This window comes from Megalopta genalis, chromosome 4 (assembly GCF_051020955.1).
Source record: "Megalopta genalis isolate 19385.01 chromosome 4, iyMegGena1_principal, whole genome shotgun sequence".
Classification (NCBI taxonomy): Eukaryota; Metazoa; Arthropoda; class Insecta; order Hymenoptera; family Halictidae; genus Megalopta; species Megalopta genalis.
Genome location: NC_135016.1, coordinates 30,702,771 through 30,715,519, shown reverse-complemented (window position 1 = coordinate 30,715,519; position 12,749 = coordinate 30,702,771). Strand labels below are relative to the sequence as shown.

Below are 12,749 nucleotides of genomic sequence, written 5' to 3'. Positions count from 1 at the left end.
TTTTTTCACGATGCACCGAGAATTTGATATTTCACGTTCTCCGTCGAACGTTCGAACTTTCCCGCCGCAGGAGCGAGCCCCGATCGATCCATGGATCGACAGAGAGCAAGGGGAGGCGCCGTGGACGCGGGCGTTTTAATATCATCGTAAGTAGAATCGGAATGCTTCTGGTCAGACATAGCGTTTCATGCCCATTTTACTTTCAATGTTTTGCGTCAACTTTCGCCATTCTATTGCAATTTTCAATTATAATTCTCGACATATAGACTACGGATTTTATGTGTTTACAGCATTTCTCATCTAGTTATCGGTATACCAAAATATTTGTAGAATAACCAATATTATTTCTTCTCTGGTTACAATTTTTATAAATCATTTTTGAATAAATGATATTCACTTGCGCTCCGAAGCAGTACGATCAGTTATTTCTCAGTAACAAAGTTTCACTTGCAAATAAGTAAAGTTTTATTAACACCCTCTATATTATAAAAGAAAATACAGTACATTTCCTTCATCCTTTACCCTTACATGTAAGCTAAATAATCTAAGAGTAAATTCAAACGAAACTGACACGACTTTTCGATATTTTACAATGTTTAATACCAAAGCATCATTTCTTTAATGTTGTCTACCGTATATTGTAGAAATTTACAGGACTACCCTATATTACAGTAATGCTTCTTAGAACGTTCGTGGACGACACGAACGATAAAATGATCAAATTGATTTTGATTGTAGTTTCTAATATAGGTGTATATATTAGAATCATGCGTGTGTTTTCATAGTTTATATACGATTAAAGAATTTTAAACAAACGCACAAGTCAATTTCAGAAGGACGTACTTCGTTTGACATCAAGGTTTTCATCATTATATAAACTAGAAAAATGTAAATGTCATTGACCACAACAAAATCGGGAAGTTTGCTTCCCAATTTTTGTATTTCCTTTTTATAAATAGCAACAATTATAAGTCTTACAATGTTTCCCTTTGGAAAATTTCTTTTTCCGCGCGTATCCTGATTCTGTTTAACTTTATCTTAAGAATAACTGTTCGACTATTTTTGTATCGTTCTACGCAAAAGCTGTAAAACATAAATATTTTAAGCGCATTAGAACTTGCGATGCTGGCCTATAATTGATCAACGACACTGATCGTTAGAAGCCAACATTTCCACAATTGTACGCACGCATTATAAAATACAATTCCTGGCGGAAACACTCAATATTTAAAACTAATCGTCGCAAACGGTGGTGTATTCAATGTAAAATGAACACAATGCGTAAAGAACGCAAGCTTCGAAATACAAATCTTAAAGGACAATTCTGCAGTTATCCGTATGTGTCGAGACTATATTAATTTTATAGCACTACATATTACATGATCATTTTACAAGAAATATGTAGAACATAAACACAACAAAAATATTTTACGTACATTGTATATAATAACAGAACTAGAATTAATTACTCTAGTGACAATTTGTGATCATAAACTATCGTGTTCGTTTCTAATTACAGATAAAGATCCTCTCATTCTTGTACTAAATACTTGAACAACGTAAGAATGTAAAGCTACTTATCAGGCTATATTTAAATAGTATACAGTGGATCAAATTAATACAGAATAGATATGTTCAAAGAAAGTATTCTATGAACAACAAATGTTGTTTATGTTTTATGATATATACTATGTACCCATGCGCATTGCACATGACCAGTGCGTTCTTGTTTAATATTGTTGTGCCAACAAAATTTGAACAATAGTACAATAGTCAAACGCCTAGTCTATAATGAATCGTTTTGATCAAATGATTAGCCATACTCGAGAGTCTCGGCTCGTTAATGAACGCCTTGCTTACGCAAAAGAATCAATTTAGAGGACTTACAGAGGCATCTGTAACACTTCAACAGTTATGATGAGCAAACGTTGTTTATGGCACATAATAAGTACTTCAGAAATATTGATTTAGTAAAAAACACCATTTAGAAATAGAAATTCGTCGACCGTTGTACCCCGAAAAAAGCAAAGAATTGTGCGAACTGTTGCCGCTTCGCTTTCCGCGCAAATAGTATAGTTTTCTAAATACCATAGTAGTCGAAAAGCAACGCGTATTGACACTGAGGTTTTGGCAAGATATAGTATATATGCGTATCAAGAAAAGCCTTCAAAACAATATTAGTATCAAATACGAATATTATCGTGTTTATATAGTGTGTGTAAATGCATTATTTTGTGGGCCACGCATGTGCATACACATTATTTAGAATTATTCACCTAATACAAATTCATATAAGAAATTCGATCTAGCTAATCATACAATATAGTATCACAATAGAAACGCTTACAAATAGTTCACAATTAAGAAAAAACGCGAAAACCAATAAAGAATTAAACCTGTGTTTAAATAGACATTCTCTTAAGTACATTTCTTTTCAAACCCAACGAAAACATAGAGTTATAAATACTCTAACAAAGATAATTAAATTATGACATACTTAGATCGTAGGAGCTCGTAAGAGAAAGTACGCAAATCGATGCAACTTATACAATCTTCTTTCATTATATGTATGCGTGTATGTATATATAAAAGAATTTTGTGCCACATAAAGTGCCTGTTAATAAGTAGATATAAAAGTACACATTGGTGCGTGTGCATTTTGACGTGCCTCTAAAGAAGTACACATACAATGTACCGTTAATGTACATACTTAGATTTAAAGAACAATGCAAAATTTATGTTGGGCGGAAGCGGTGACATAATAAGTCTATCAAACCCACGACATGGTATACCCGTCGGGAATCCGTTGTTTAGAAAGTATTAATGCACCATGGATAAACGCAACATTGTCATCTGGAAAGATTAGATCCCGTTTCGGAATCAATAGCCGTTGACAATATATACGTTGGCGTGAAAGATAGCAAAAGATGCACGGCATCTTCCCTATCCAGAGCTCGCAATTGTTGTATCAAAGAACCTACGGAACAGTCGGCACCTGCAGTGTTTAATAACCTGAAAACAAAACAACAAATTTCAGAGAATACTATTGTATTATTTGCTGCGTGTATTTTCATCTCGCATACATTTTTAAGATTAAATTGACTTTTCTTTTTTTTTTTAATTGAGAAAGTTTGATCTACAGGGTGTCCCAAAAATGTCTCGCATTACGGAAATGTGGGGTAGCTGAGATCATTCTAAGTAACTTTTTCCTTTGCGAAAATGCAATCTGCGGCTTTGTTTACGAGTTATTAATGAAAAACACTGACCAATGAGACACAATGGTACGAAACACAACGTGGTCAATCGATCGAGTACCATGTGCTCCTACCACTGATTTTGACAGCTGAAGATGGACTCTGTGCCGTGTTCAAATCAATGAACAAGTCACGGAGCATGAACTATCGATATTTTTTTTACCACGTGACAGTGATAATTTTAAGAAAAACGCTGTTCATCCTCTTATTTCAGAATGTCTAAATAATATTTATTAATTTTTTGGACCCGAAATAATAAGAATGACAGCAGTTTTAATTTTCTGGTCTGCATGACACCTCATGTGTACCATATGAAATTTTTATGCAAGGTGAAGATTAACAAAGTTTGTAAATGTTAATTTAAATAATTCCGCGTCCGAACACGATTCAACGAGCGATTCACAAAGCTAATTTAATAAATAATAATCGTGTTAAAGGACGTAAGAGATTTGTTTGATAGAGAAATATGAAGAATATTATCAATAAGAAACTCACCCATTTAGTTGTTAATCCACTACATGGTCGGAAATGTGTGCTAGAGGATAATGCATTGACCTCGTACAATGTATGATGAACGCGTCGCATTAAAAAATCGGCTCCTTTCGAGGCCATGCATATTAACCCAGGAAAGTTCGTCCGCAGATATTTATTAATATGTGATCAGTGTTTAGTGATAATGTAGTAAAAGTGACCGTTGGAATAGCCTGCCTGGAAACATCCTTCTGTCCGTCGCCGTCGGATACAGATCAGCTGTGCAGTTCATCATACATTGTACGAGGTCAATGCATTATTCTCCAGCACACATTTCCAACCATGTAGTGGATTAACAACTAAATGGGTGAATTTTTTGTTGATATTATTCTTCATATTTCTCTATCAAACAAATCTCTTACGTCCTTTAACACAATTATTATTTATTAAATTAGCTTTGCGAATCGCTCGTTGAATTGTGTTCGGACGCGGAATTATTTAAATTAAAATTTAATAAATTAACATTTACGAACTTTGTTAATCTTCACCTTGCATAAAAATTTCATATGGTACACATGAGGTGTCATTTCATTAATAACTCGTAAACAAAGCCGCAGATTGCATTTTCGCAAAGGAAAAAGTTACTTAGAATGATCTCAGCTACCCCACATTTCCGTAATGCGAGATATTTTTGGGACACCCTGTATAATATCTTTTCTTCAATCAAAGAATTAATCTACATACATCTTAATCTAAATATCGGATATTTATAAAAACGTTTTAAATTGTAATCATCCTTAAAATTGTATCGACGAAATAAACAAAAAACAGGTACATTTTGACGTTATTATTTATCTATTTTCTAAAGTATGTTACTAATTCTAAGATAATGTACTGACCTTAACGTTGGACTGTCCACTGTACTGTCCAGCTGTGCTACTCGATCTCCCAAACCCAGCCTTACCGCAAGTAAACACCAGTCTCTTCCATGACGGTCTGGAGGGTCGAGCATCTGTGCCAGCCTTCTCTGTACAGCAGGTTTTATATGCTTTATGGGTTGCTTTGGTCCAGGAAGACAATTTTCCATTAAAGGTAGACCACAACCCACTATTTCCCATATCGTTTCTTCTTGTCCGTTTAAAGGATTTTTAAGAACTGCCTCTTCAAGACCTTTATCTATTAAGGTTGATATAACCGGTGCCGGTTCCCAAGAATGTACAATCTATGAACATAAACATGGAGATTCGTGTGAAATATAATTCAAATTATTCAACTTAAAATGTATCAAACTGAACAATCCATGAAGTAACTAACTTCGTCATATTCACGAAGTTGACTAGGACTGAGCCAATGTCTTTCAAGTAACATCCCTGGAGCAACCAACTCAATTGTTGTTTCGATAGCGTCAAGAATGATACTTAAAAGCGCAAAACACTGTGCACTAGTACTGCGTGGTCCGCGTACTCTTATCTCCATACAGCTTTGGTCATCTTCTTCAAACGTTATAATACTTTCACAAGGTCCTATACATAATTTTGATCCTCGCCACCACTGATATAAATCTGAATTCGACGGATCCCATGATTGAGTAATTTTCCTTAGTTGTGCCTGTGTGATACCATATCATCAGCTGTGATCAACGGAGCAGTAAAAAGAAATATAAGTTCACCATCAATTTATAATAATACTTACTTGTAAATGTGGAAATATTGCAATTAAGTGATAAAGTGGTGCTTCAGACGGTGCGAGACGAAGACCTGCATGTGGTAGGATATTGGAGCATTGTTTCCATGGCTCCCATAATCCTGGTAAACGCTCAACAAGGTTTAAGCAAGGTATTTCGTACTCTACTTCATCTTCATCCACTTCACACTATCACAAAATTAAATATATATTAAATAATAGATATATATGATTGTAAACTAATATCAAGAGACTTACTAGGACACACAAATTTACTGCTTGCAAAGCTTGCAAAGCTTGACTCGCAGGACATGGACAACGAGCCTGAAAATCTTCCAAAGCATACACTCCCGTAGTACGTCCTGCCAAACGTCCTTTTTGTTCTGGACTTAATTGCCAGTTTATTACATCCTGCCAAAACCATTCTGGACTAAGAACTACCAAATTCCCAGGAAGGAGCATACATTCCCCTAAATTCTAAAAACAAAGATTCCAGTGTTAATCTGTAAAAGAAAATTAAAATATAAGGATATATATTATATCACATATAATACCTGCAATTGTAATCCAAGATGTCGACAATGTTCTAAACAAACTAATGGATTAATTTTTCTCACTTCCCTCAAAAACTCCTCCTGTGTAAGCATTACTGGAGGTACCTCTAAAGTTTGGACGTATGTTCTCCAAGATTCAGCAAGACCAGTCCACACAAGAGCACTCTATAATAAGATTTTGGAGTCCTTAACCAAGGGATACAAGAGAACAAAATATGAAATAATACACTGATGCAGAAAATATATACAAGAGTATTTTTTTTTTCTTTATTGCATTGGACAGTAGTGCATGTATGTATTAATGGGATAAAGCATTAGAGCAATTATTAAATAAAATTAACAACTTCATTATACACATCACTTATCAAAGGAATTGAGAAATAGTTCGACCTGTTTATCAAGATTCGCCAAGGGCACGTACGAGGCCGCAGCCCGCGGCGTGTCACGTCGGAGAATACTTTCTGCAACTTCCGGTCCTTCCTACATCATGCATTGCATGCAGTAAGGCTGATGTTAATAAATGTTAATGACCAAATAATCAGCAACTAAAATATATGTCGTTAGTAAATTGATCATGTGACAGAGTGACAGCAGATATAAAAAAGATCATTTTTAACATTATTCTTGTTTTCGTTCGGGAATGTGCTTGATATGAATATCGCAAACGATTAATTGTACCTAAAGAAATTAGTAGGGGGATACAGAATATTACTTCCAAGGATTTTGATTACTTGTACATATACTTATACATATACATACATATGTATACTGCGGCCCCGGCTAAATGTACAAATGTCAATTATTTCGAAACCAGTGAACATACAAAAAAATTTTTCAGTGGAAATTAAATGATGTAAGTGGTCAAACTTTTTGGTAGAGACAAATATTACTTTATACTATCAAATTAAAGATGTAAAAATGAATTCGTTCTAAACAAAAAATTTGAACCCTTTTCTGTTTAAATTTTTAATTTTATTCAAAAACATTTTTGTATCTTCATTCATTTCAAATTTATCAGCTTTTATACACTTGGCTGGGGCACATTGTACATATATGAAAATCAACCGTGCATCATGAATGATCATGGATTACTGAACCATAACTGGAAACATAAATAGTTGCATGGTAATCAGGAGTTGATTAGGAGATCGTTCAATATAGTGTTAACATTGCGGGACTTGAAATCAAAGAGACGTGAATTTTACAAATGTAGTTGGCACTATGCAAAATGAAATGACACGATTCTAATGAGAACCGTTTTGACAATGTTAATGCACACATTTATTGCATGCTGTACAAACACTGGCCTTATATCCCTGTAAAAAAATGTGGAAGTATAATTATGTACACGAACATATTCGGCTCGAACCTGAATCTTTTAATATTTATTATATTCTGAACATATATTTGAACGATATATCGCCGGATTTCTTAGACCGAAGTGGCTCGTGCAATTAAGCATGATTCAAGACTTTGACGATTCCACGATATCGGATGATATTAATCTAAATTGTGATTTCCAAACGTAAATCATATCCGAATAGATACAACTTATATTCTGGAATCCCAATTTAGATTATCTATGAAATGATATTTTGATTTTTTCTTAATCTGATGCTGTGTATGCCGACATGCAATAATTTAGTTCGCCTGATCTATTCCGATATTTAATACAAGTTCGATGATAAAAATTCGTCTCAATTATTTAAAACGTTCAAGTAGAATCACGAGAATTGTAACAAAATTTTTTTCTATGTTTTGCAATCATTGATTACAACACAAAATATTGTCTGAGTCACGCGCAATAGTATGTTAGTAATAGAATAACTGCGTGTAAATCATATAATCACTTCACCTCTAAAAACTCCATCCTTGCATTATTCAAGTACGATCTTAGAAGTTTCAGACCGGGACTAGACGAATTAGTTGCATCCACAGCGACCATTTGAGGTTCATCCCCCAAAATTGGTGAGAACTCTTTTAAAAAAGGTAAAAGTGGTGCAAGAGGACTACCACTATTCGAGTTTGGAGCAAGAGGTTCTGGTGCATAAGTCCCAACTAAGATTACTTTTACATCACTATATTTACCACCAAAACCTGTTTCGAAATATTATATATAATATATAAATTTATATGTTATTAGCACATACAATTGTAGCTTAATAATGTTATAATTTATTCATCTTACCAAAATTAGTTGCTGCAATACGATCTGAAATGAACCGTAACCAAAATCTAACTTGTTGAAGTTGTACAGTGAGAGGTTCTCTTAGACTGACTGTTATAAGATGTACTGCAGGTTGTTGAAATGTGAGTACATAATGATAAGATGCTAAAAATTCCTCGCGTCCACATAACTCCCAAAAAACACATTCTCCTCCTTAACAGTTAAAAGTACGAATACGTGTAGTTTTTATACTAAGTATCATAAAATAAGTTAACAGTATCATTGTTCTTACCTACATTACCACGACTCCATTCTACTCCTTGTGTACCCTCATATTCACTATCGCTATATTCAAAACTAAGTGAACCGTGCTTGCTAGTTACGTCTAATTCAATACTTGGTTCCCTCTAAATATAAAAATTTGCTTTTAGTACGAGATACTTTACCTCATTAATTAAAACTTAATCTATTAGATTTCAAAGATGATAGATAGCTACCTTCGCTGTATAGTTTTGACTTCTTGATCTTCTAAAAAACCCAAAACTAAAAATACCAGATTTTAACGAATTTATTAAAGATGATTTTCCTGATGCACAATGTCCTAAGAGTCTTACGTGTAGACGGTCTATTGGTCTATGTGTTGGTTGCAATTGTTTAATATAATTTTCACGTTGAATGGGCTGAAATCGATATTAATATAAAGTAAAACATAAATACGCAGGTATTAAGTACGTGATTTTTATTAACATACATTTCGGAGCTTATCCAATAACGACGCAATGTCAAGATGTCCGTACTTGATTGCTGTCACATCTGCTCTGATTCCACGATTTGTTTTGTCAACATCACAACCAGCAAGGCACAAATGTCTAACGAGATTAATGAAACCGTATCTAGCAGCCACATGAAGTGGTGTTAAGCCCTTTTTATTGGGTGTGTCCAGATCTATTCCACTCTCTATCAAGAATGTTACCATCCCTTCGTCCCCTGCTTCGCAAGCTATGTGTAAAAGCGTATCTTCTTTCTGTTTAGGGAAGTATAGTTTCCTATATAGGGTTTCCTTACATAGTTTTGTTATATTTGAGATTTGCTTGATTCAAGTGTCCCTCACAGCGTTTTTCCCATAGATACATGTGACAACTTTATATTACATTTTCGCATAGTAAGAACTCAATTTTGATTTATGGCAACGATAATATCGTTTCTCAGCTTATCTATTGGTTTTGCCTTATTGACGTAATTTTACTTTTTAAAAATCCCTAAAGTCTAAAGACGTTAAATCGCACCTCGTAAAATTAAATGTCCATTAAATTTTAAACATCCAAAAAAGCCATATGATACTGTTTTCTATAACTGATGTTGTATAACTATGTCAAAATTAAGAAACCGTACAAATCTCAAATAATTTGTGTTTTCTTCCAATTTAAATATGTGATCCCCAGTTTTATGAAATTTGAAAGTAATATATGCAACAATAAAACTTACAGAATCCTTTACGTTCAATGGTGCTCCTTGCAGTAGTAACTGAGAGACTGCCTCAACACAGCCCCGTTTAACAGCACTAATCATTGCTCCACCAAGACCTTGAGAAGCTTCTGATTCCTATAAAATAATAAAATACAGCTGGTTAGTTTTATAGTAATTTCTACGTGTCTTGGTTTACTAATTAAAGTGTTTTTATGCACATTTATTAATGAAAATGTTAACGAATCACATATAAACAAAAACTAAAAAACTATTTTTTGTAATATCTAGTCAAAACATATATGTTTAATAAAAAAAAAGATATATAATATTCAATTTAATAACGTATAATGTAACTGTACAGATGCTAAATGCACATAAACAATACATTATTTTGAAAACATAAAATAAATAATAGTATTCGAAAATAAAAACAGGCACCATTAGTTATAAAGAAATTATTATATTCAAGAACAGACCGTGAGAATCCAAGGATGTTTAAGGCACGATTCTGCAGTTCCTCTTTCTCTGAAAAATAAAATTTTTGTTGCTGTATTTTACTTTCAAATACATTCACAACATTCAATGCTAAACTTGATTGAATTTCTCTTACTTACTTTGGATCCTTGATCAACAAGGATCTTATGAAATCTTTGGCAATTTCCGACACATTATTGAAATACTCATTATCAAATTGATACTGGCAAGCAGCAACGTTAGTGTAAGTTTCCTGTTTATCTTCACCTAGAAACGGTGATGCACCACTTAAAAGAATATAAGTTAAAACACCAACTGCCCAAAGGTCTGTTCCCAAACTAAGTGGTTCATAATTTACAATTTCTGGAGCTACAAATTCAGGTGTACCAAACAGAGCTCTATGTTCTGATCCAGGCACTAATCGATGTGATAGACCTAAATCTATATAAACAAATAAATCATAAACATTTTTATTATAAATTGTCAATGTGAAAAACTACAGTAGTAACTTACCTATTAATTTTATGTTTGGCATTGGTGGTGGTGTTGATAAAAGAATATTTTCAGGCTTGATATCTAAGTGAGCAACTTGATGAGAATGTAAGTGACTAAGTGCCATTAAAACTTGACGAACCTATAGAAAAATAAAATAATATCAGGTTTATTCAAATTTATAAGTAGTTTAAAAATTCATAATAATATAAAATTTTTAGACATCTACAAACCACATGTGCAGCTTCTAATTCACCAGATGGTACCCAATGAAAAAGCTCTCCTCCAGAAATTAATTCTAAAAGTAAAACAACAGTTGTACCCGTGTCTACAACTTTGTGCAGTGAAACAATATTTGGATGCCTTAATCGTGCCAATAAACCAGCTTCTCTGGCTAAAATATGAAATGACCAGTTATGTATAACAGACACAAAGTAAAATGTTAAGTATAAGAATAGAAATAGCTACCAATATCTGCTGCTGCTACACCTCTGGCAACACGTCTTTTTCTCATAATTTTGGCTGCGTACAGCTCCCCGGTACTTAGTTCCATACATTTTCTTACTATCGCAAATTGACCCCTGAAAATAATAAAGAGTCAAGCACTGTACAAAATATAAAAAGAATTACATTCATGCAGCCTTACTTGCCAATCTCTTCCAATAATTTATAGTTCTTTTCAATTGGTTCATGATGAACCTCCATCAATGTGTCCCACTCAGAGCCTAATTGTAAAAGTAAATTGTAGTTTGCTCCAACAAGTAAAAACATTCTGTTCTTTCCGAATATAAGTAGGAAATAAAAATTAACGAAATCAACGATTAAATAAAGAAGAAACTTTGTATACGTTACTATTGTACAAAATGTTAAAACAATTATTCATGTCAGAACACAAAAAAAGCTAATATCTGTAAGTACATTTTACTACAATTCAAAAATTAAAAAACTCAACGTATTTCTATTATAATTTCATTACCGTATTATGATAGTATAAGATAATATTCATTCATTAACAATCCGGATACAAAGCCAACCGACCATAGACACCTGTCAATCTCGTAGTAAACAGATATGAAAATCACTTCCGTACACACCTAACCACGTGGATATATACTCGTTAATGTTTAACTAATTGTATAATAATAAATTGAACAGTGCGATTCGTGTTCCCGAGTAACGTCGAATCGGGAAGAAATACTAAACATCTGCCAGCCTTGACAGAAATATCGACACGATGTCGCATAAAAAGATTGAAAAACAATTGAAAGGAAGTCGTTTTTTACCACCGTTCACAGTTCCTAGTTGGCGAGATGAGCCTGGCATCATCTCACGTTCATGCTCATCGTTCAGTTTATTCGAACAATTTTAAGTTTCGCAAAGAGCCGTTACGAAAATTGTGTCCCATTCGTCGGCCTTCACTCATGCCGGCCACCCCACACACACAATCGATATACCTGTGTCGCGTGAAACGCCACCTTCTTGAAAATGCAATGCAATCTCATAGAACCTACTCTAGTCTTCGTGTACCATGTACCGTTCATGGACCACATATTCTACCCACATATTGCTGATTATGAGCTGTTTACATAGCGATTAGTCCCACACAGTCAAGATTAAAACGTATACGTCATCATAATTTCCCCTTTATATTCTTCAATATTTTTACAAAAACGGAGAGGTGTTTTTCTCAAAAAGTTTATCATCCAATCAGGATAAATGATGCTTGGATTCTGGAATATCTTGATTAGATACAAATATTGATTAGATAGACCACGATTAGAATCTAGAAAAATTTTTTAACACCTTTTCGAACTTCATTTGCACATGTTTCACATTTACTTCTTTTTAAACACACTTTGTTTATGATTCATGGTTGAATTAATTCCGAATATGTAACGTTTATTTTATAACATGAACATTTTTGTAATTTTCGAAGATTGTCGTTATTAATAAACTATACGAATATCCTTTAAATCAATGCCACATTAAAACATTATTACAATTTCTTTAATTTAGATATTTTGATGATTATTATTTAAGTAAAACATTGTATAAGTACATCACTACAATACCATTTGAGTTATGAAATGAGATACCATTACTCACATTGTTCAAACGTAACAAATGCAAATTGTAGTAGATATGTAAATTTAGATTATATGCAAGCAATGTTGTATTACTTCGTAA

General features: G+C 33.5%; 1 protein-coding gene across 5 annotated transcripts; it reads right to left on the bottom strand.

Annotated features, from left to right (window-relative positions):
* Nucleotides 1-441: 441 nt before the first annotated feature.
* LOC117218427 (death-associated protein kinase 1) lies at nucleotides 442-12,668 on the bottom strand. 5 transcript variants are annotated; one of them, XM_033466785.2, is made up of 20 exons: nucleotides 12,017-12,668; nucleotides 11,209-11,287; nucleotides 11,031-11,143; nucleotides 10,796-10,956; nucleotides 10,584-10,704; nucleotides 10,211-10,511; nucleotides 10,073-10,121; nucleotides 9,615-9,731; nucleotides 8,881-9,153; nucleotides 8,627-8,809; nucleotides 8,422-8,536; nucleotides 8,151-8,342; nucleotides 7,818-8,059; nucleotides 6,353-6,442; nucleotides 5,963-6,127; nucleotides 5,667-5,885; nucleotides 5,418-5,597; nucleotides 5,040-5,333; nucleotides 4,625-4,947; nucleotides 442-3,012 (listed from the first exon to the last, which is right to left on the bottom strand). In XM_033466785.2, the coding sequence occupies exons 2-20, from the start codon at nucleotides 11,265-11,267 to the stop codon at nucleotides 2,850-2,852; spliced, it is 3,360 nt and encodes a 1,119-aa protein (XP_033322676.1). In that variant the 5' UTR covers nucleotides 11,268-11,287; nucleotides 12,017-12,668; the 3' UTR covers nucleotides 442-2,849. The 5 variants fall into 5 exon arrangements, with proteins under 5 accessions (XP_033322676.1, XP_033322674.1, XP_076377074.1 ...); XM_033466783.2 differs by lacking the exon at nucleotides 12,017-12,668 and adding an exon at nucleotides 11,846-12,010; XM_076520959.1 differs by lacking the exon at nucleotides 12,017-12,668 and adding an exon at nucleotides 11,846-12,010 and having other exon boundaries at nucleotides 10,796-10,860.
* Nucleotides 12,669-12,749: the final 81 nt, after the last annotated feature.

Coding starts and splice junctions, on each gene's coding strand:
- LOC117218427 (XM_033466783.2), bottom strand. CDS start 11,888: ATGATGCCAGGCTCATCTCGCCAACTAGGAACTGTGAACGGTG. Junction 10,512..10,583: donor GCCAAACATAAAATTAATAG/GTAAGTTACTAC, acceptor TTGTTTATATAG/ATTTAGGTCTATCACATCGA. Junction 3,013..4,624: donor GTGGACAGTCCAACGTTAAG/GTCAGTACATTA, acceptor TTTTGTTTTCAG/GTTATTAAACACTGCAGGTG.